Here is a 24,314-nt window from a genome sequence, read left to right as displayed (position 1 = left end):
TGTTCCAGGACAGCAGCTCTCAAACTTGGACACACATCAGACTCATCTAGAGGGTGAGGCTTGCTCAACACAAGTTGCTGGCCCCTACCTCTAGAGTTGCTGATCCAGTAGGTTTGTGGCCTGAGGATTTGAATTTCTAATAAGTTCCCTGTGGTCCCTAGGGACCACACTTTGAGAACCACTGTTCTAGGATCATGGTTCCAATGCTGGCTGTACATCAGACCATCTGGGGAGTTTTAAAAATTCTGTTGCCAGGCCCCAGGCATTGTTAGTTTTTAGCGCTCCCCAGCTGATTCCAACGTGCAGCCAAGGTTGAGAACCACGGCTCTACGCCATCATCTTGTTGCTGAAATGGATGAATTTAAATGGAGTGATTACCACCTACATTTTACAGAAAAAGAAATTGAAGCTTGGTGCAGTGTTTCCCATTGGGGTACTTGTTATAAATGCTGATGGAGGCCCTGTAACCCAGATCTACTGGATCAATCTTTTGGGGGTGAAGCCCAGGAATTTGCATTTTATTTTTACTTTTTTTTTTTTTTTGCTGAGGAAGTTTCACCCTGAGCTAACATCTGTGCCAATCTTCCTCTCTTTTGTACGTGGGTCACCGCCACAGCATGACTGACGAGTGGTGTAGGTCCATGCCCAGGATCCAAACCTGTGAACCTGGGCTGCCGAAGTGGCCTCTAGAAATTTGCACTTTAATAAGAACCTCAGGAGTCGCTTACATACACTTAGTTTTTTGATCTGCCTGAAGACCCAGAGCCAGTTAAGTGGTGGAGTTCTCATCTCCTGTCTCTGATCTAAGCAGCCAGAAATGCTGTTGTTATGAAAGACAGAAAGCTTTGCATTTAGCCTGTTTTTACTTTTTTTTCTGAGCTTATCCACTCAAAAAAGAACCTTACATGCTTATGTATTTATAAATACTGTACTTATATACTAAGTACCTTTATACATACAGCAGACCCTGTGAGAGGAGCTGGAGGAATAACCAAATTCCATTCAAATGCTACTTAGAGGTCACCTTTGTTTCATTCACCTATACTAGGATTTGAACCTAAAAAGGAAGAGTTAGCAAAGGTAGTTAAGGGCATGGCTCTGGAGTCAGACTACGTGCTTCCTTCCACCATTGATTACTGTGCAACTTGGGGCACATCACTTAACCTCTCTGTGCCCCAGTTTCCTCAACTGTTTCACATGTTCATGGTAAGGATAAATATGTTAACCCACATAAAAGTGCTTAGAACAGTGCCTGGCAATATCGAGTGCCTATTAATGCTCTCTATTATGATTTTTACTGTTACCATTATCTGCACCTAAATGTTCGACCTAAATGCTTGCAAAAGTATTTTATAAACTTAAAAGTTGTCTTGTACAGAGTACACTGCAGAAAATCTATGAAACTAAAATATACAAACCAGAAAGAGGATTTTCCAAAAAATGCACAGGGTGTAGAAGAAAATCACTAAAGAATTTGTGTTCTTCTTGGAAATTTTCTATGTAAAACTTCGGGAAAGCACTTCTCCCAGCCCTACTGGTACTACAATAAAAATACTACACTTCTCTGATGGTCCTCCAATTGGCCCAACCAACACGGAGGAGCTTCTGAGAAAGAGAATTCTGGCTTATTCTTAAAAGTAGAATGACTTGGGTTACTTAAAGGGGAAAAAAAGGCCAGATTTATCAAAATTATAATATCAATTACATAATTTTACTCACAGACCTGGCTTTGTTGAATGCGGTATTTTTTACTTTTGCCTTGTTCCGGAACTTCAATCTGCTAAACAGATTAGTAAAATGTCAGTCAGCACAGTGCGGAGAAGCAAGCACACAAATAATCTATTTAACCAGCACATTTCCCCTCCACAGTAATCCTCTGAATGGTCCTGGAGGCTGCCAGTCAGCAGGTACACCTGCTTGTCACCTCCACAGCCCCCTTCATTCGCAAGTGTCTCAGTGGCACAGAAATTGAGTCCCCAAAAGTTAAGTGAAGCTTAATGTTTAACATTAGTGATTGCCCATGGATTTTGTGATATAACACAGCTTTTAAAAGGACCTCAGATGAAATGAAATGCATTCTTAAATCTTGAGATAATCCACAGAGCTCCGATCCATATGCTGAATCAAAGCCAAATGGGGCTTTGATTAATCAAAAAGCATCATTGATCAAGTGAGGAATCAAACTGAAGTTCAAGAGGCTTGAATGTACCTCATGTACATAAGGTAAATGTAATATAACAGTAGGGTCCCATCGGAAAACAGATGGCGCATTCCTGGAGTAATTGAGGAAGATTTTTAAAAGGAACTATTTCATGGAGGCGTGGGTAGGATAAAAGTGAATCAATGGAGGGATGCTGGAGCCCCTAGGGGCTAGCAGTAGGGGCTGGGATAGGTGGGGGTAATTCTTACCACCTCTAGGCCTGAAGGGACAGGGCAGCAGCTGGTACTGGAATGAGAGCAGTACCAGGGGGGAGAGGCCACCTCCAGGAGGGTGGCCCTCCGTAGGGGGCTGTGCCAACCACAGAGACCCAGCAGGGACGGAGTTGGAGAAATAAACACCCCAATCTCACTTTTCTCCCACCCTCCAATTTTGGTGTTTCCCCATGGGTGAGCCTGGTCAAAGGTTGGAAGTCAGAGGGCAGGGTCTCAGCACACAAAAGTCAGTCTCTAGGGCACAGGGCAGGGCACAAGAGAGTGGAGAGTGAATCTGGAGAGGCAAAGAGAGTGTCGGGCACACTCTGTAAAGGTGACCTAGCTAGAGTTTGGAGGAAAGAGTTCTTAGACTCTTCCCATAGGAAAAGAAAAGAACTACTATTAAGCAACTCTGCATTTTGTGCATGTCTCTTACCACTCTATAACTCTAAATGTCTCTTTACTAATTGCCTTTCTCCTCCAACAAATACGCCCCTTGCCACTGGAGCCTCAGTTGCTAACCATTGCATGGTCAATATAGGCATTCATAAATGAGAGAACGAAGGAGTGAATCAACTAAGTTGTTTACTATGGCTTATTATTCATGAGAATATAGAGTGGGACATTTCAAAATAAGTGGGCTAAATAACAGGACACTGCAAAAGAGCATTACCTTTTAATTACGGTTAACTTCATTTTGTTGTAAAATATACTGCTTTGAAGTATGCAGAGGACCTCCCTGAGGTTAGTATTCTTAATAGAAAAGTTCATATATTTGAGGCCTATCTCAAGAATTTAAAAAAATCAATTAAGTCTTAGTAAATGAAAAATTAATGCTCTGATGTCTTATGTATTTTGCTAGTATTATTATTTTACATTATCTACATATATGTATATTATTATTTACATATAATTATATTTACATATAATTATTACTATATTGTAATATAATATTACATTATAGTTTGTAACTAGTCTTGTGCAATGAAATACAGAAGTTGGAGGAAAACTCTTGGAATTTTTCTCTCTCCTATTCTCCTTCCCCTCCCCCTCCCTATTTCAAAATAAATAAAATAGAACCCAATACAAATGTTAAGCAGTTTATGATATAAGTTGTTTCCTTGACTTATTTCAATAAGGCTTTAAATATTTTATATACTAGGGGGAATAAAGTTGGGGGAAAAGCTAACCCTTTTTCATAATGCACTATTCCTGCACTCTCCTTTCATTAATTGAGTAGTTTCTGTTAATAATCTAAGCACTTATTCCTGCACAGTAATTTCCCCCTGGCTCTCTAAAACTTCGTCCTCCTGCTGTGCTCAGGCCCTTTTCATGAAGGCTGTAAATGTCTATACTTCTTCTGTTTTCTGAACTGGACCACAATTCAAAGGCTGGCATCCCTGGGCCATCAGACAGCACTGCCCTTGATGTGTCCCCTCCTCGCCACCTAACAGGAACACAGTTCAAAGCTCCCGCCTCTGAGCCCAGTGGCCTTTTACATAGTCTGATCTTACCCCAAATGAAAAAGGAGTGGAGAGCAAAATGCATATAGTGATGGTAGTTGGGGATGAGGGTGAGAGCTATGAGGCAAACCAGAATCAGACAGCCATCTCATTCTTGCCATTTTTCAGAAAACTAATTTAGAGATTCAGACCCACTTTTAAGTAAACCTAAGGAAACAATATACAAACTAATAAAACAATCAAACTAGGTATGGATTATTAAAAATATACTCAGAAAATTATTCACCAGCATATTCCTGATACCTCTCATGTATTCAGATTATGGTTCAATATACAATATAACAAGAAAATGATACAGTTTCAGAAACTCCTTAGGAACACATCTACTGCATAAAATACATCTGCTTTCTTTTTTTGGTATCTTTTAGATTTCTTTACATGACAGAGATTACTGGTAGCCTACTCCATTATCCATTCTACCCTTCTTTCTTAGTAGTAATACCCAAATTTATTTGGAGAAACAACATACCCTGCAAAAAGATTACATTTACCAGACTCCCTTACAGCTAGGTGTGGGCCTGTGATGTGACTAACTCTTGGCCAATAAGCTGTAAGCAGAAATTCTGTGTGGGACTTCTAAGACTCCTCCTTAAAGAAAAGAAGTGATCCCTTCTTCATACTTTCCTCATACTTGCTGCCTAGAATGTGGATGTAATGCCTGGAGCTCCAGCAGCCACCTTGGGCATGAGGTAAAAGCCATACACTGAAGATGGCAGACCAGAAAGGTCTCTGGTGACATCATGGAACCACCACCCCAGCCCTAGACTGCCTACCTCTGGGCTTCTTTTAGATGAGAGAGAAACAAACTTGTATTTTGTCCAAGACACTTATTTTTGTCTTGTTTTTGTTATATGCAGCCAAATCTACTCCTAACTAATACACTTTATTTTCAAATAAAATAATCCTTACAATTCTGTTCTAGTTAAAAGTAGCAATTATTAACAAAACTAATTTAGGCTTTTGTGTAGGAGCATAGCTCTAAGTAGAATGTTACACTCTTTTTTCCTTCTGGTTTGCAGTTAATACTGCCTTTAAGAATTTAACATGATTTTTCTGTAGTATGTTTACATTTTACTTTAGTGCATTTGTTTGACTTCAAATTTTAATGATCTCTTCATAAACGGTTCGGCTCCTACCTTTGAAACCATCGCCTAAAGCTAACTAAGCTAATTAAGTTAGCACTAAATTTCTTCTTTCAATCCTTCCTTATAACTAGGATAAAACAGTACCATTTAATCTGCTTCTAGGGGCCATCTGCTTTATGTATGGGGCTCATTTGGTTATAGTTTTCTCAATTTCTCACCCCTTCCCCAGATTCTTCATGATTATCCAAATCTTGAAATCTATTCTGCCTTGCAAAATGGAGACGTCTGTATCTTGGTCCATATAAGCCTATAAGTGATCTGTCAGCTCAGCCTTTATGTGTCTACCTAGAAAATGAGTGAAGGTCACAGTCATACATTTACATGGTACTTTAAGCTCCACAGATGATTTGTTCTAGTCAACCGTACTTTGTGAGGAGGCCCAGAACTCAGCTGAAGTTCAAACAGCTGATCTGTCTGTTCTTTTTACCTTCCAGGGTCCCATTCTACCCAGGGGTTTGTAGATGAAATTCCAGATTGAAATGTGGACTATCCCTACAACATCCTCCTGAAAACCCAATTTTCAAGAGGAACGGTCTTAACTTGTCTTTTCAAGAACCAAAATAAGTAAAGAAATAAAATAAAGAGTTTGTGGAAATAAAACTTCTTGAGTATCTGGATAAAGCAATACAAGTACTGGCTAATTTTGCTACCAGCCACAGGGATAAACTATAGATTTCAATTTGTGTGCAAATATAAGAAATGTAGTTAGTGTGGTTGTTTTTCTTGAAAACTTTAAATGGATCACCACCTTCTCCTAACACTAAGCAAACTCTTTAGCTACTCATTGTACAAGCATTTCCTGCATCAAGTAGCTTACATTTTATTCAACCACATTGGAGAACACTTCTCCCTTTTCATGGGGCTACTTCAATTAATTACTTTTCTCTTCCTTCTTCTTCCTTTTATACATCAAATAATTGGAGCCTAAGGGGGTCCATCCTGCCTAAGAGGTTAGATTTTATTGCTCTTTTAAAAAGAGCATCATTGATTCTTTTATTGCCTTGATTTGTTACTCTCTAGTACATTTTGAATTGTTCAAACACCAAAGGGCAGTGAATTTTATTTTCCCTGAGAAAATATTTTCAGTTGTAGAAGAAAGAGAAATAAGTATAAAATGCAACCATTTTCTTGGAAAAAAGCTGCAAAATCAAGTAAAAATCAATGTTAAATTAAAGATGTTATCTTTATAAAGGACTAAATTTAAATGAAAACATTAGAGAAAATTTCCAAAGGTTTTTCTGTTGTATTTTTTAAAGATCAGTGTAATATTCTGCATTATGTTTATAAATGTCAACCAGGCATTAGTATTTGTAATCATTTTTTAAAATCAAACTGTACTGTCTTATTTGGGACATGCTTATATCATGACGATGACGAGGCAAGTAGAAAAGTTTAAAATCTCAGTAACTCATTTTATAGCCTGCCACCAAGACTTTCAATGAGTTACTGGGCCTTTGTTGAACATGTAGACTAGAAAAACAAAGTTTAATTTTACTTTGAGAAAAATAACAGCCTCGAGAGCTTCTTTTACTCAATGGCTTATCCCAACTGCTAGAGGCATTTTAATTTGGCACAGTGGAAGCATCAAGAGGCTGTGAGTTCTTTCTAGAGACAAAACTGTAGAGCTTATTTAAGATCATTGCTGCTGTGTTAAAGACCTCTCAAGATCCTGACTTTCTGATAAATCTGGAAGCTTGTATGGTAAATCCAGAATCCTCCATTTGGGGGAAGGCAGAAATATAAGGATACAGAGTCAAGGGTTAGAGAGTGCTCAGCAATCCAAGGACAACTTCTCATTGGAAAAAATGGCTTGAATTCTACAGCCTGAGCTCACAGAGGGCAGAGAAGCTCACTCCTGGGCGGGTGGATTCCTCACTTGAGGCTCAGGCTAGGCGGCCCAGGGAATTCATCAGTGTAGTTTTGTGTCAGCTGCTGGTGGGAACTTAAACTGAAAAATATACATAGATTAGGGTACTTACCATTTCTGGATTCTCTGCAACTAGCTTTACCATCTTTTCTGAGATCATCTTTTTCAAGCAGCTACTCAGCAAAAAAGCCTAAGAAATTCAGAAATAAAGAACTCTCTCAACTGAAGAGATCTTCATTATCTTCCTTCCCTCCTTACACCACAGGCAGATTTTGAGCTCTGCTCTCCAACAGTACACTGTCAAAAATTTAGATTTCTTTAATTTCCATAAATTTGCATAAGACATAATTAGCATGTAACCATAAATTTTCCCAGTCACATGAATATATTTACCCTAAGTTTTTAAAAGAGAGATGAAAAATGGCCAGGATCTCATTACTAATCTGTTTCCCTCTTAAAACTTCCCCCTTACATCCCATTTTTTTCTACCACTATGTAAGCAGCTCATATTTTATGAGCAAAAAATAATAAAAACTGCTTATTATTGTAACCAAATAAACTGATGATGGTCAATCTTATATTTAATTGTAAGCATAATTATTGAGAGATCTATCATTAGGCATAAATAGTAATTTGTCTGTTTGAAAGAATATATTAGCATCTTATGGCTTTTATGGAACTAAAAAAAATTAGTTTTCTTCACGTTCTTATTTTTCTGGTATCTTTAATCATTCCCTTTCAAGACTGACAGTTGCTGCCAATATCACCTGTGGCTTATTGTTGGCTCATCGTTGTTAGCTCGAAGACACACACAGTTTTATAGCTTGCTACACAAAAGCGGCTTCCTTGTTCCAGGATCTTCATCCCCATGTGTCGAACTTAAGGTTCCCTATGATTTTCCCATTTGCTCCTTTCCCATGAATCCTTTTGCTCTCTTGTCCAGCTCTCAATTCTTGGCTTGCTCTTTCTTCTTTCAGCCCCACTAGGGTTTGAGACAACGGAAGCTCAAAGCTTGAGGCTATAGGACCTTAGTCTAAGTCTGTGCTCAAGGATGGTAACTGCGCTGGACGGGGATGATGGAGAGGAGGAGTAGGGAGAGAGAGAAAACCAGGTTGGGGTGGTAGCCAAAGTAGGAAACTCTTGGAGAATAGGACATACACAGTAGAATTAGACGGAGGGTGTGCTACATCTCAAAGTCTTGCAGGACTGTAGAACATGACAAGAATTCATTTGATCTAAGGGAAGAGAAAGGCGGGAAGAGAGAAGAGAGGTGCTGCCCCCAAGAAGGAAAAGAGTAATAGATGTGGGGTTTATACACAAGGATGAATTTTGCCTTCTTGGTTTTGCTAAGAACTAACCCTGTTTATCTGTGCATATATGTAACCTACACGAAACCAGGGTATGAAATAGTTAAACAACAAACCCTGAGCGGATGCAGCTAGGAAGCATGTTTAATGGTATCTCACAAGGTGCAGATTGATTCCATACGCCTATACAAGGTACATAGATACATAGGTTAGGATTCTGCTATAAGCCAGGCAAGGTTTATTAAATATAAAGGGACAAAGCTTCTGTTTAAAGAGTCTAGAAAAGATCTGGGCACAAGCCCTCATTTGTATTTGCAAGACACACAAGCCACATTTCTGCCTTTTGAAGAAGTAGCCCTTGGGTGGATACTCACACTCCAAAGGAAATAAGACCTTACTAGGAATCCTTTAAAAGTACGTTTATCGCACTTCTCTATAGTGGCTTAAACTCATCTGCTACAGACTAGATTAAAAGACCATAATAAAATTTAACTACGGCACTTAGCATTGGCAGAGGGGGTGGGGGGGTGGGAGGAGGTTCATTGCCAAAATCTCTCTGTGTCTCTCCAAGTGACTGCAGATCTTGCCTCAGCAAACCATCCTACCCTTTCCCTAAGGATGGTTCATATTCAAGGTGAACCTGAGGACCCATTTCTTTAACCTAGGATTTTGATTTAGTACTTCGTCTTTTTCAGGGGACTTTGATATCTATAATCTCACGATCACAACTGTCCTAGAAGTAGAGAGTCGAAAGGGAACTTTGGTTACCTGAAACCAGAATACTCCATGGAACTTAATATGATCACCAGGGACTCAAGTCGAATGTAATGTTGATGTAAATATTACTTGGTTATTTTTATTTCATTTTAGAACATTTGTAGTTTTGATTCCAATTTGAAATAGCCTAAGTTAATTGAGCAAAAAGAATTTTTCAATTGAATTTAGTGTTTAGAAAATTCTATTTTTCTTAGGATTTTTATTCCAATTTTAGTTACATGCCTGTGGCAGAAACAGACAATTTGCTACCCAACAGCCCTTCTTCCCTCCTAACAGAATCCTGATTTTGTTTGGGAGGACAAAGTGCCCAGCTCTAGGCAATGACTCATGCTTACTCTAAGCTGATCATGAATCCTGTTCCTCTTTGCTAAATACTTGATTCCCAGAATCCCTTGCAGCTAGGAGTGGTCATGTGACCCAGTTCTGGCCAATGAGACATAATGGAAACTCTACTGGGGGCTTCTGGGGTAAAGCTTTTGCTTTCCAGATAAAAGGAATAGCTTTTATCTGCTTGGAAAAGATCAAGAGAATGATAGGGATGCCAATCATCTATCTCCAGTATTCTTACTAAGATGATAAAAATCTGTATTGTCTAAGCCGGGGACTGGCAAACAAATCCAGCCTCCAAACTGTTTTAGTAAATAAAATTTTATTGGAACACAGCTGTACCCATTTGTGTATGTATTGTCTATGGCTGCTTTTGTGCTACATCAACAGAGTTGAGTAGTTGCGACAGAGACCATTTCGACCTCAAAACTTAAAATATTTACCATCTGGCCCTTTGAGAAAAAGTTAAACTGACCCCTGGTCTAAGCCACTGTCAAAAGCTGAGTCTTCTGTTACACGGTAACTAAACTCATTTCTAACTGATGTGAAGGCCATTGTGACTAGTAAAATAAAACAAAATGAAACAAAAAACAAACAAGATAAGAGGCATTACAGGCCAAAAGAGAATGCACAGCATACTTAAGTGCCCTGCTCCAACCGGGTTAGGGGAATGTGCCATGTCCACCCAGCAGCAAGAGAGCATTTCAGCAGAGAAGGTTTTCATGCTCTGCCCTGAGAACTCACCTGTTTGGTGTAAATAACAAACCACTGCCAGCGACTATCCCTGCTATACTGAAATCTGAGCTCTAAGTTCTGGTGGAGAGTTTGCTGGGGCCCATCCATATTCAGCAGAGTTCCCTACAGAGGAAAAGATATTATTTGATATTCAATAGACATTTAAGTGGCTATTATGTGATGGGCAAAATATCAAAACAAGTGAGACTATCCCTATTCTCAAGAAGCTATCAGTCTATGACAGTCATAAAAGTAATCACCATAGTTTGATATAATAAGTGTTATAAGGGAAGCAAACACAGGTTTATGGAAGTAAACAGGATGGGCACCTAACCCAGACTAGGAAGGTAAAGGAAGGCTTCCCAGAGCGGGGTTATCTGAGCAGAAATAGAAACTATCCAAGTTTGTTGTGGTGGTTTTGTGGCTTTTTGGGGGGGTGGGGTGGGGGGAGGAGGTGACAAGTGGTTCCTGGTAGAAGAAACAATAAGTGCACTGAGGCATGAGGAAACCAGGTACGTTGGAGACGTGGCAAGGGATTGAGTGTAGCACAGGCTGCAAGGCATGGGGAGTGGTGAGAAGAGAGGCTTAGAGAAGCAGGGTGGGGGCAGATCCTGAAAGCCTGGTAGGAACCCCTGTGATTTTTGCTATACAGCATCTATCCCTCTTTCTCCTAGTAACGGAGTCCAAATTCCCTTGGGAAAACCCTCCCTCTTCCACTGTGGCTACCTAGGTAGGACTATCAGGGAATTCTGCCCTGCTGGAGGGTGGCAAATGACCCAAACTCAGGCCAACTGCACAAATACTCTCTGCACCCCTCATCTGATGCCAGAGCAGAGAGACCCAAGGAACAAATCCTGAAAAAGAATTCCTGTTTCCCAGAAACCTTGAGCTCCTTTGGTCCCTGACTTTCCTAAGCCTCTGCTTGAGCTTTTCCTTTAAATCAGTGGGTTATTCCATATCCCTCCCCCAAATCCCTCTTTTCACTAGAGCCAGAAGTGTTGGTTTCTATTGCTTGCCACCAAAGAACGCTAACTGTTACAGGTTTCAGAAGCTAAGTTAAGGAGTCTGGACTTTATCTTCAGGGCAATAGGCATTCATTAACTGATTTTAAAAACTGGATAATAACACAATTAGATTTATATTTTAGAAATACTGGTCTCACTGCATCACTGTAAAAAATGAAAGAGGAAACAGTTGCTCTCAGACATTAAACAGATAATGCAGAACTCTTAACCCAGAGAGATGGAAAATGAATGAGGTGAGCCCTACAATTACCCAGCTGACTGCCTGGAGGAGTTTCCAGGATGCAGCATAGAGAGGGGAACCGAAACAGAGCCAAGAGGACTTGCTGAGTTGAGGAGAAGGAGATAAAAGTCTGAAGAAGCTGAGGTTAGAATTTGTGGAGCAGAAGACCAAGGATGAGGGCTTTATACAGAGAAAGAGCTCCAGAGAGCTCCTTTCAAATATTTGGCTGAATAATGATCTGTGCATGTGAGGCTGGGGAAAGAACCACTAAAAAGCAGTAGGTTGAACAATTCCAGGAGCTCACACACACCAGCCTGGAAATAGTTTGTGTTTCTGTCAACCAGAGTAGAGAGACCATAATAAACAAGACATTGGGAAAGTCCTAAGAATGACAGCTAATGAGTAAAGGACTAAATTGGCCCTAAAGACCACTCTTGACCTGCCTTAAGAAAGCTCAAAAGCAAGCCTAAAAAAATAAAACCAATCCCAAGTAACTGAATTGTTACTTGGGTAATCCCAGAACAAAGTCTAATACTCTTTAAAAGAATACAGTAAAATCCAGCATTCAACAATGTAAAACTCACAATGTTCAGCATATCATAAAAAGTTACCTGGTATGCAAAGGAGGAGAAAAGTATGCTGTGTGAACAGGAGGAAAATCAATCAATAGAAACAGACCCAGAAATGACAGAGACGATGGAATTAGTAGACAACAATATTAAAAGAGTTATTGTAAATATGCTCCACACATTCAAGAATTTAGAGAAAAACATAGCATGATAAGGAGAGAAATGGGAGATATAAAAAAGATCCAAATGGAACTTCTAGAGATGAAAAATACAATACTAGAAATAAAAATACACTGGATGGAAGAAACAACATGTTAGACACTACAAAAGGAAAGATTGATGAACTTGAAACCATAGCAACAGAAACTACCCCAAATGAAGCAGAGAGAGAAAAAATATTGAAATAAAACCACAAAGAAATATCCCTTCATATCCGCTAAGATGGCTATAATTTAAAAAAAAAATCAGATAATAACAAGCACTGGCAAGGATGTGGCGAAATCAGAACCTTTATACACTGCTGGTGGGGATGTAAAATGGAGCAGACACTTTGGAAAATAGTCTCACAAAGTTAAACATAGAGTTACCACTACAGTAGTGTTACCAGCAACTCCACTCCTAGATATATACCCAAGAGAAATGAAAATCTATGTCCACACAAAAACTTGTACACAAACGTTCACAGTAGTACAACTCTTAACAGCCAAAAGGTAGAAACAACCCAAATGTCCATCAATGGACAAATGGATAAACTAATTTTGATATATCCGTACAACGGAATATTATTTGACCATGAAAAAGAGTAAAGTACTGATACATACTACAACAAGGATGAACCTTGGAAATATTATGATAAGTAAAAGAAGCCAGTCACAAAGATCACATATGATTCCATTAATATGAAATGTTCAGAATAGGCAAATCTGTGGAGACAGAAAGCAGATTAGTAGTTTCTTAGGGCTAGTGGGAATGGGAGGATAGAGAGGTGACAGCTAAAGGGTATGGAGCTTCTTTCTGAGGTGATAAAAGTATTCTAAAATTGATTGTGGTGATGGTTGCACAACTCTGTGAATATACTAAACGTCATTGAATTGGACACTTTATATGGGTGAATTGTATGGTATGTGAATTATATCTCAATAAAGTGGTTACAAAGGAAGAGAACGATTACGTGGTATTGGTGGAGGGACAGACACATAGATCAGTGGAACAGAATAGAATATCCAGAAATAGATCCATACGAATATGCCCAACTGATAGTTGACAAAGGTGCAAAGGCAATTCAATTGAGGAACAATTGCCTTCTCAACAAATGGTGCTGGAGTAGTTGGACTTCCATAGGCAAAAAAGGGAACTTTGTTTTAAGTTTCACACCCTATATAAAAATTAACTCAAAATGCATCATGGACTTAAATGTAGAACCTATCACTGTAGAACTTTTAGGGAAAAAACCCTTAGAAAATTTCTTTAGGATATAGGGTTTCGTAAAGAATTCTTAGACTTGACACTATAGGCACTATCTATAAAAGGAAAAATGGATGCATTAAGACTTCATCAAAATTAAAAGCTCCTGTTCTGCAAAAGATCCTGTTAAGAGGATGAAAAACTACAGAGTGAGAGAAAATATTTGCAAACCACATATCCAACAAAGGACTAGTATCTAGACTATACTAAGTATTCTCAAAACTCAACAGTAAAAAAGTGATCAATTAGAAAATGGGAAAAAGACATTTCACCAAAGAAGATATGGTAAATAAGCACGTGAAAAGATGGCCAACATCATTAGCCATGAGGAAAATGCAAATTAAAATCACAATGAAATACCACTACACACTCATCAGAATGACTAAAATAAAAAACAGTGACAACACCAAATGCTGATGAGGATGCAGAGAAACTGGGTCACTCATGCATCACTGGTAGGAATGTAAACTGGTACAACCACTCTTGAAAACGGTTTGGCAGTTTCTTAATAAACTAAACACGCACTTCCACACGACCCAGCCATGGCCCTCCTGGACATTTATCCCTGAGAAATGAAGATTTGTGCTCAGACAAAAACCTATACATGAATATTTATAGGAGCTTTATTCATAATAGCTAAAAACTAGAAACAACCAGAAATCTTTCATTGGGTAAATGGTTAAACAAATTTTGGCCATTCCACACTGTGGAATACTGCTCAGCAATAAGAAGAAACAAACTACTGATATACACAACAACTGGGATGAATTTCCAAAGAATTATGCTGAGTAAAGAAAAGCCAATTTCAAAAGGCTACATATAGTATGATTCCATTTATATAGCATTCTTTCTTTTTTAAGGTAATCAATTCCTTGCTTTTATTTATATTTTTACCTCCTAAATACGGTTGATTCTTATTATTCACGGTAGTCATGTTCTATAAAATCACCATAAACACTGCATTACTGAGTACTGAATCACTGCCCCAAGGGAAATACAGGGTTAAGTTCCTGCAAAACTCTGGTCACAATATTTTCATCAACTGATCAATACATAATCTTGTTTTATATGTTTCTTTTTTTTATTTTTAAGTTTTATTGAGGTATAATTGATATACAAAAACTGCACGTATTTAATGTATAGAAGTTGATGAGTTCGGATATATGTGTACACCCATGAAACCATCACCACAATCAAGGTAATAAATATATCCATCACCTCCAAAAATTTTATATAACATTCCTGAAATGACACAGCTGTAGAAATGGCAAACAGATTAGCAGTTGCAAAGGGTTAAGGAGGGGCGAGGCAGGAGAAAGTGGGTGTAGATATAAAAGGCCAACATGAGGGGTCCTTGTGGTGACGGAAATGTTCTGCCTCTTGATTGTATCAATGCCAATATTCTGGTTGTGATATTGTATTACAGTTTTTGCAAAATGTAACAATTGGAGAAAAGGGGCGAAAGAGTACACAGGACCTCTGTACCATTTCTTACAATTGCACATGAGTCTGAAATTATATCAAAATAAAAAGTTAAATTAAAAAATAATTATTTAAAGTAAAGATAATTATAATGTAGCATGAGACATATACATGTAGAAATAAAGTATGGCAACAAATATCACAAAAGACAGAGGGGCAAATAGAAGAACACTATTGTAAGGTTTTGACACTTTTTGTGAAGTGGTATAATTTTTGAAAGTAGACTGTAACATACTAAAGATGTGTATTAAAAACTCTAAAGTAACCATGAATAAATAAAAAAGGTATAGCTAAAAAACAAAAAACAATGGTGCAAATGAATGGAATCATAAAATAGTTAATCAAAAGAAGGCAGGAAAAGAGGAAAAAAACTGATAAAATTCAAAGAAATAGACAAACCCACAATAATACTTAAAGGTCGTAATGGTCCTCTTCTCTCAATAACTGATAGAACAAGTAGAGAGAAATGTATAAGGATACAAGAGATTTGAACACTATCAACCGCTTTACGTAATTGACATTTACAGAACACTCCACCCAATAGGTGCAGAACACACACTCTTTACAAGTGCACATGGAACATTTACCAAGATAGACCAAATTTTGGGCCACAAAACAAGTTCCCGTAAGTTTAAAAGGACTGACATCATATGATGTATTTTCTCTGACCCCAAAAGGGAAAGACGGGGGGCAGGGAGAACGGTTAGGAGGCTGTTGGATTTCATCCAGGCAGGAAACGTTGAGACCAAGCCGTGAGGGTGGAGAGAAAGGGAGCGTTTTGAGGAAGAGCAGGGCTGTAGAACAGACAGGTCTCCATCAGCAATTAAACATGCAGGGTAAGAGACAGAGAAAAGTCAGGGATAATTTCAAGCTTACAGGTTTGGCAATTAAGAGGTGGTGGTGGAAGTCCCATTTACCAAGATGGGGATCACAGGAGGAAGAGCCCTAGGATGGGCACGAGGGAGAAAGGATGAGTCTGGTTTGGGGAAAGGCTAAGTTTGAGATGTCTGTGAGACACCTGGTGAAGACGTCCAGAAGGCAGTAAGAAATACTGGACCTCAGGTAACTGAGGATACGTAGAGGTAAGATGCTAGAAATGGAACCCCAGGAAACACCAGCATTTTAGGAGTGGTCAGAGGGAGAAGCAGCCCACAAAACTAGGGGAGGAAGGAGAGGGAGTTTTGAGAAGGAAGAAATGGTTGACAGCATCCGATGCCAGATAGGCCTCTTACTGAGCCAGGTAAAAAATCCCATGGATTCCATGGATTTAGCAACTGGGTGTCATGGTTGCTCTCTAGCCTTTGCCCTCTACTAGTTAACCTCAGGTTCCTGTGTAAAGGGTATAAGCCTACTTAGCTCACTGAGTTATTGTAAGAATTTAATAATACATGTGGCACTGTCTCACACAGCACTTGGTGCAAAGTAGGCACTCAATAAATCTGGTCATAAGGGTTTCTCTTGGGAGGAGATAGCAATGTAGGTATGATGCCAGGGACCCTTAAGTACAGCTCTGCTGGTCAGCATTCAGTTTCCACAGGTAGAGATCTTGTCCGTATGGAGTACATATTAAGTGCTCAATAAATGGTAGCTGCTATTTCTATGTACTGTTATTACTATAGTTATATAGCTGTTATTACCACCCTTCGTGCAGTAGAGAAGGATGTTGTTGGATGGTGGGAAGATTGGTGTCTTTACTGCTATGTGTGGGAAATTTGTACCAGATAATAAATAGGTTTTACCACTAGTTGATGCTTACTGTGGCTTAGATGCTAGTCCTCTCAAGATACTGATTCAAATGGCAGACCTGTCTCCCTAGGGCCAGCTTTGTCACCCAAGAACAATGGGATTTTTAAATCATGGATGGAGACTTTAAATCATGGGTGAGGCAGTGCCAAGATACTCACAAGGAAAGTGACCTGCCAGCACTTCACTCTGTTCATCTGGAAAATGACGTCCTGGGTCTGGTTATCAGGCAGGGTTATGCAGCAGCTGATCTCGTTATTGCCAACAGAAACAATGGCCCCACAGCCTGGTTCCAGGTAGTCACAGGTACAAGGATCCAGCTGCACGTATCCATAGTGCCGTACCTCCCGGGACAGCTCCAAAAACTGCTCCTAAGGGGTGGGGGTGGAGGTAGGAGGAAGCAAAAGACCACTTGAAGCAGATGAAAATCTCATGTCAGAAGCTACTGCCATTCTAGAACACATGGAATTGAGTCACGGTGAAAGCGGTCAATACAAATGAAGACAATGCCCCTGGCACTCTCTGACAATAAGGCCTGGGAAGTTCATGGTGTGTCCTGCCAGGGCAGGGACCAATTCTGCCTCGTTCACCATCGTGTCCCTGCTACCGTTACAGTGCTTGGTACAGAGTGGGAATGAAATATTCGATGTGTGAATGATGAGTGAAGGAAAGCAGAGGGAATCAAATGAATGAGTAGATACGATTCTATCTCAACCGATTATAATAGCAAAATAAAAAGTGTACATTTAAAATGCCACCTTTTAAAAAACCAAGCTGAGATCTATGTAAGAGGAAAGTAGCTCACTTTTACAGGCTGCTTTGTAGGATGATGGTATTAACTGTCAGAGAAAGAGATTTTGGAAATGGCAGTGAAATGAGAGCAAGAGTGAGTCTGCTTTTTAAGTAGAGCCCTGGACAGCCCCAAAGCGCCAAGGGAACACTTTTATGTGACATTTAAGGTTTTGCTTTTCCCTCTGCTTCTGACATGACTTAAGAACAGAGCATAGTTGTTCACACCTGTGGTCCTGGCATCCTGTGCTGTTAATGTCTATTGAGGACTTTTTGGGTGTTTTTGTTTTTTGGCTTTTTGGTGAGGAAGATTGGCCCTGAGCTAACATCTGTTGCCAATCCTCTTCTTTTTGCTGACGGAGGTTGGCTCTGAGCTAGCATCTGTGCCCATCTTCCTCTATTTTGTATACGGGATGCCACCCCAGCATGGCTTGATGAGTGGTGTGTAGGTCTGTGCCCGGGATCTGAACCTGCGAACCCCAGAATGCTGAAGCAGAGGGCACGAACTTAACCACTATGCCACTGGGCTGGCCCCGACTTTTCATTTCTTTAACAAAGTGATTATTAACAATTGATTTAAATAATCTGATATCAGTTTGGTGACCTCCACCTTGTACTTCCAGCTTTCACCATGGTCCTGCCTGATGGTATGGGAGATGTGTGTGCAGACAAGGGAGTTCTCACGTTAACACATGGCTGAATCTGAAAGAAGACCACCCAGTGACAACCTGGCTCTTTCCCGATCCTTTCTTGAAGTGAGGTAACTTACACTGCCCTTTCAAGCACTACATGAAGTGCTCTCTGATAAAGTGAAATGTGAGGAGACACGTGTGGTGAGGGACAGCTGACTCTTGGTACAAGGTGGCAGAGCTATTCCAGGTTATTGTCCCACCCAGATACATGTTGTATCAGCTCACTGTGCTGCGGCCCATGCATTCAACTCAGGAGGTGCATTAAGGCCTCCCGCTGGGTCAGTGAGCAACATCAGGAATGACAGGGTTTGGGGGTGGGGGCAGGGGCTGAGTAATCTTGCCACAGAGTATACAGGATAGTTTTATGATCTTGCTACAAAAGTTTCTTATTTATTATATGGTATAAATCTTTAATTGTTTATTTTGTTATTTGGTAACACTTAAAAAAAATCTGTAATAAATTCAGGCTGCAATGCTCTAAAAGAGATGAAACCGTTTGTTTAATTAAAAGTTAAGCTCCATTTCTCAAGAAAGTTGGTGATGAATAAATAACTTGCTCAAAATGCTTGTTGGCATTTGTCATTCAACAAGGGGGTGTGGCGACATTACTGACTCCATGAAAACCAGGAGACAGAAATCTACAAGGATTATCTACCCGAAAATTAGTTCTTTTTAAGAAGACTACAAAAGATAATTTAACACATATAACTGCAGATGGTATGTTTATATATTTTCATTTAGATCAGGGGTTGGCAAACTTTTCTGTAAAAAGCCATATAGTAAATATTTTTGATTTTGCAGATATATGGTCTGTATTACAACTACTCACTTCTACCACTCCAGCACAAAAGCTGCCTTAGACAATACATAAATGAATAAGCATGGCTATGTGCCAATAAAACTTTATTTGAAAACAGTGGCCCTTGGGCCATAGTTAGCCTATCTCTGATTTAGATCAAATGACTGCTCCTTTAAATTAATTTCACTCGTTTTCAATTCCAAGTTTTCTTGTACATGTACATAAAGCAAAGCAATAGTTGTTAATATGCCGGCTCCATTAGCAGGAGAAGAACTTCACAAACACTTAAATAATGCTGGTTTTATATTAGTATTCTTAGATGCTTCAAGAGAAAATCAGTTAATTTGAATAATGGTTCAATTTTTTTCATCTAATTCATGCACTCAAGGTAAAGTTTTTTATAGATCACTATGACAAATAGTATGGTAAAATTAGGTAAAATGTTCACCATAGAAAATAAAATTTGTTTCTTGGCAAAAATACAAATCCAAATTTTGGTAGAGCATAGCACACGGTAAAAACAATATTCTTACTAAATTAGTACAAAGTTTATAGAGCAGAAATAGACTTAGACTTAGAATTTGTAATTGTATCCAAAGTACCAGCAATATTCTACCTATCAAAATAGAAGCTACAATTATCAAAATTTACAAATACACAGAGAAACTGAACTCCAAAATTTGTGTGACAAAGCCGCGGTGGAATACCAAGGAGGAAAAACACTAAATCATGGCAGTATATGCTTTTTTCCTTTTCCTTTTCTGTTCTTGCAGCTAATCAATATAGTTCTCAAAATATTGCAGACTTTGAAGAATTACTTTCCATATCAACCTAAGTATAAACAAATCCTCTAAATTTTGTTTTCATTTTGCTCTAAATCAATGTATTAGTGGTAAACACTGGCAAAGTCTAAAGAATAAAAAAGACAACATAATGAAACAGAGGCCATTTCTTCTGTTAAAATATGTCTTGTCAGACTTGTATACACTGCTTGGGGACGGGGCGTGTGTGAGTTGGTACCATCTTTATAGAATCTTTAAAAATGGACGTTTAGAAATACTATATCCTAAAGAATAATAGAACACGTACTCAGAGACAGAGGATGTTGGCTGCAGTGTTCAGGGACCTTCAACCAGGAACCGTACAGGTGTTGGGAACACACAGGGTTTGTATAAATTACACACAGTCTTGGGCCTCATGGTGCTCGCTGCCAAAGTGATTTATAGCAGCAAAAACTAGAAACAACCTGACTTCCAATAATAGGAAATTGGCTAGACAATACATAAATGCCTAATGATTTATGATAGCTAAATTATAATTTAAAATGGAATACTCTGTGGTTGTTAAAAATAATGTTGAGGGTCTATATTAATTAACTTGGCAAAGCACTCACATTATATTGTCTATATTTTTTAGTATCCTTAAACAATAAGCTTTTATTAATTTTATAACCAGAAAAATCAATGAAAGCTTTCTCATTTTTAAAAAGAGCTCCATTCTTAGTGCTTGATGGCTTTATAAATTATAGAAATTTATAGCTCAATTCCAATATGTTTCTTTAACTCCCTCCCAAGGGATTTCTCTTGGTGCAATACTTGATTCACCTGTGTTTGGTTGTCTTCTTTCTGGAGAGCCACTAATTTCTGCCTCTGCACCTGTGTGGGTTTGGCCCATTCATTTTCAATGTCCTGGATTGCCTTAAAACAACATACATTGTCAAATTAGCAAACTTAGCAGAAATGAATTAATCTGACAAAAACATACTCATATATGAAAGGCTATAAAAATAGACCCAAGTGGACATATATAAGGATTTAGCCCATTATAAAGGTTACTTTTTAAATTAGTGGGTGCAGGAAGAGATTGTTTAATGGTTTGGGGATAAAACTGGCAGCACTTGGGAAAGAAAACCAAGGTAGCTCTTTCCCCACCCCATCCAATTGAAGAAACCCAGACCAATTAAAGATTTAAATGTAAAACACCATAAAAGAACCAGAAGAAAATATTTTTATCTGACCTTGAGGTAGGGAATATCTTTTTAAGATACAAAGACAAAATGCCATATAAAGGAATATATAATTACATGAAAATATAAAACTTCTGTACATAAAACCACCAAGAACAAACTAGGAAGCAAATGGAAAACCAGGGAAAATGACTGTATCCTAAGTGACAAAGAATAATATTTATATAAAGCAATAGGAAAAATCCCTCATAGGAAAACAGACAAAGGATGTGTATCAGCAATTGACAAAAAGGAACTCCAAATGACAAATATATATTGAAGCTCACTAGTAATTAAAAAATTTTTTTGCTGCTCAACTTGGTAAAGACTAAAAAATATATAATATTCAGAGTTGGCAAGGGTTTGGGGGAACAGGAAGTTCCATATTGAACTAATGGGATTTAAATTGGTACAACTTTATGGAGGTGATTTGGCAGTATAAATCTAAAACCACCCAAAGGAATGATAAACATTAGACGTGGGAAAAACATATTGATAAGGCTATTACTACTATTGTTTGTAATATTGAAAAATTTCAACTCTTAATAGTGGCAAACACATGTATAGTGTTTACTGTGTGTCAGGCAATGTTCTAACTGCTCTAAAACAAAAGTCAATACTTACAGCTACCCTATGAAATAGGTCTATTATGAAATGCCCCAAAATAGGCGATAGAGTTTGGGTACAACCAAATAATGGGTTATGCTACCACTAAAAATTGTATAGAATATTTAACAACATAGGAAAATTCTGTGATGTTGTGATACATGAAAAAAAACGACAAGTTACAAAATAAGGGCATAGTAGTAGACCCCAACTTTTATGAAATAAAAAAACATAAAACACAAAAAAACCTTGCATGCATACTTCTGAATCAAGGAAATGGATGTGCACATAAATGAAAAATATAAGAAATAAATACACCAAAAAAGTTGAGTTTATATTTATGATCGATCGAAGATTTGGAATGACATTTACTTTTGTTTTTGAGCTCTATTTGTAAATTTTTTATAAGATGAAAACAAATTTTACAATTTTTAAAATAAATTAAAAGTGAATACATTGTTGGGCCCTGTGTGCTCAGCTTTGGGTAACTGCTACCAGCGAGTGGTCCCAAACTCCAAATTCATAATGTTCTGTTTCCTAATCCACACTGCAGGTTTCAGCAGAAAAACACTGGGCTCAGAGGCAGCAATCACCTGAAGACAACTGCCCCCTGGATCGTCCTTAAGCTCTAAGCTCCTTTTTCTGTGCTCTTCCCTTCTCGTCCTGGCACCCTGCCTCCCTTCCCCCTTATCTGGCCTGGCCCCACGGGAGGCTCTGGTGTTAGCTGTCCATCTCATTAGCTGCATCCCCTTAGTCTGTGCTATTATCATGCTTTAAACAAGTTTTCCATTGGTCTTCAGTTAGACTATTGACCCCTCAAGGGAAGACCCTATGCCCTTCACCTCAGTGTATCTTGTCCAATGTCTTACATACAGCAAACACTCAATAATTCTGCCAATTACCAGGTGCTTATCTACACCTTAGTCTGAATGTAAGTCTATGTGTTACGTCCCTCAGTGATATTGGCAGGTTATGCCTTATCTCTAAGAGGAGAATAAATTGTTGTCATTGCTGTTTAGATTGGTTGAAAAGGAGATGGGTTTAGAAAGAAGAAAAACAACTATTATTTGTTGAGAACCTGTTTTAGATAGGTTTTCTCATTGACTTTTTCCAAACTCTTCTGTGGGGTAGGAACATTACCCCTATTTTACAGATGGGTAAATTGAGGTCCAGAGAGGTTATGACTTTCAAGACAACCCAGCAAGTAAATGGCAAGAGTTGGATTAAAAGCCAGATCTGACCACTACCCCTTGCCCTCCTACCCTTGCCCAAGCCACTGAATTCTTAGCATGTAGGTGCTACCCACCCCAAGACTTTCTCCTGGTCACCAACTGTTCTCAAAACTGAACCTAGATACTATACCAGAATGGAAACAACATGGGCGTGAGGAACTAAACACCTTTCTCTTTCCTGAATTCTATGTGATGTTCGAGTCCTGTAAAGCCTGTTAGCACAGGGCATGATAACAAAGAGAAAGCATGGCTCAATAAAGAAGGTGAACAGCAATCGTGGCAGTAAGGACTAACTGACGACACACTGTTCATCATCAGGGCACCCGGGACTCTCAGAGATTTAAATGTCCTGCAACAGAGGGAACATAACTGTTTTTGTTTCACTACCTTTGAAAAGATTTGACCCAGATTATGGGTTCACAAGTCATCACTCAAATACATTATATACAGTACCTCGCTCCAGACAATGAGCAAGTCAGGTTTAGACAAATGTCTCTACGCAGTGATATGGTTCCCCGAAGACTGGCTGATGGAGACTAATGTGGAATCTAATTTTTAAACTGAGTGAAATCACATAAGCCATGGTTTTCATCAGCTTCAATCACACGTGCTCCGGTACCCTCTGCAGAGGGTAGAGTAGTGGGAAATGGAGAGCACTGTTTAAACAAGGCATCAGCCCCTCAGCCCCAGCCGGTTGAGGCACAGCCGAGCAAGGCCAGGCCGGTGTGAGCAGGCCGGGCCCTGGGGGTGTTAGGAGGCTACCGGTCAGCCCATGCTCCCCTCACCAAGCCATGGCCCCGACACGGGTCCAGGCCCACCTGGAGGAAGGGGCACCTTTTTCTAATTTGCACAAAGTTATCGTACAGGCCAGTCGTGGCCCTGCTGAAATGCAGGCCCAGAATTAACGGAGCCTCAATATTTTTGAGAAAGTCCAGAAATTTATACTTTTATATGTGATCTTCCATTTTGTTAATGTCACTCAAATTTTAAAGAAGAAGAAGAAAGGAAACACATTGTGGGAGTCTACTTGGCTCGTGGGACATCACTGGGCACATCTGCTTTAGAAAAATCAAAAGGGTATCCCTTAATAGTCAATTATTATGGCACTGTCATCAGTCAGAAGAACTCTAAGAACTTTTTGCATTAACTTTTTAAAAGGATGATTGCTTCTCACTCACTCACACATCCTAAGCACCCAGGACACAGTCTGCCCTTGGCCATTCAGCCTAGTGAGGGAGATACGTATTTACAATGCTGGGTGAGAAGTGCCATAACAGATGGTATAAACAAAGTACCCAGGGAGCAGAGAGGCATTATCTTTTGGGGCAGCCAAGGAAGGCTTCCTAAAGGAGGCAGCAACTATGGTCCTCAGCCTTCTGCTGACCTTGAGCCCCTAACCTCTTTTGACTTCTCAGTACCTCCACTCGGATTCAGGGAATAATAAAGACGATGATGATAATGGCACAGATTATTATGACATCAATTACAATTTTTTGAAGACTTTGCCAGGCAAAGAGCTAAGGTTTGAATAACATTTTATTAAAGCTTGGGGAAAACTTAGACTGTCTAAGATCATCACTTAACGGGGAACATTA

The 24,314-nt window shown here is 39.1% G+C and overlaps 1 protein-coding gene across 1 annotated transcript in view; it reads right to left on the bottom strand.

The window, feature by feature from the left end:
* Positions 1-24,314, bottom strand: part of SNX31 (sorting nexin 31) — a 63,487-nt gene that overhangs the window by 2,352 nt on the left and 36,821 nt on the right. Inside the window, exons 9-13 of the mRNA XM_087447117.1 lie at positions 20,481-20,573; positions 16,758-16,967; positions 10,103-10,216; positions 7,060-7,137; positions 1,724-1,780 (exon numbers count right to left, since the gene is read on the bottom strand). Of these exons, the coding sequence (XP_087303243.1) occupies positions 1,724-1,780; positions 7,060-7,137; positions 10,103-10,216; positions 16,758-16,967; positions 20,481-20,573 (552 nt within the window). The remainder of the gene's footprint in view (positions 1-1,723; positions 1,781-7,059; positions 7,138-10,102; positions 10,217-16,757; positions 16,968-20,480; positions 20,574-24,314) is intronic.

The sequence above is a fragment of the Ceratotherium simum genome, chromosome 23 (genome assembly GCF_057802395.1).
Source record: "Ceratotherium simum simum isolate JZ-2026a chromosome 23, ASM5780239v1, whole genome shotgun sequence".
NCBI classification, from domain to species: domain Eukaryota; kingdom Metazoa; phylum Chordata; class Mammalia; order Perissodactyla; family Rhinocerotidae; genus Ceratotherium; species Ceratotherium simum.
The sequence above is the reverse complement of the archived record's forward strand: the minus strand, read 5'-3'. Positions and strand labels throughout refer to the sequence as shown.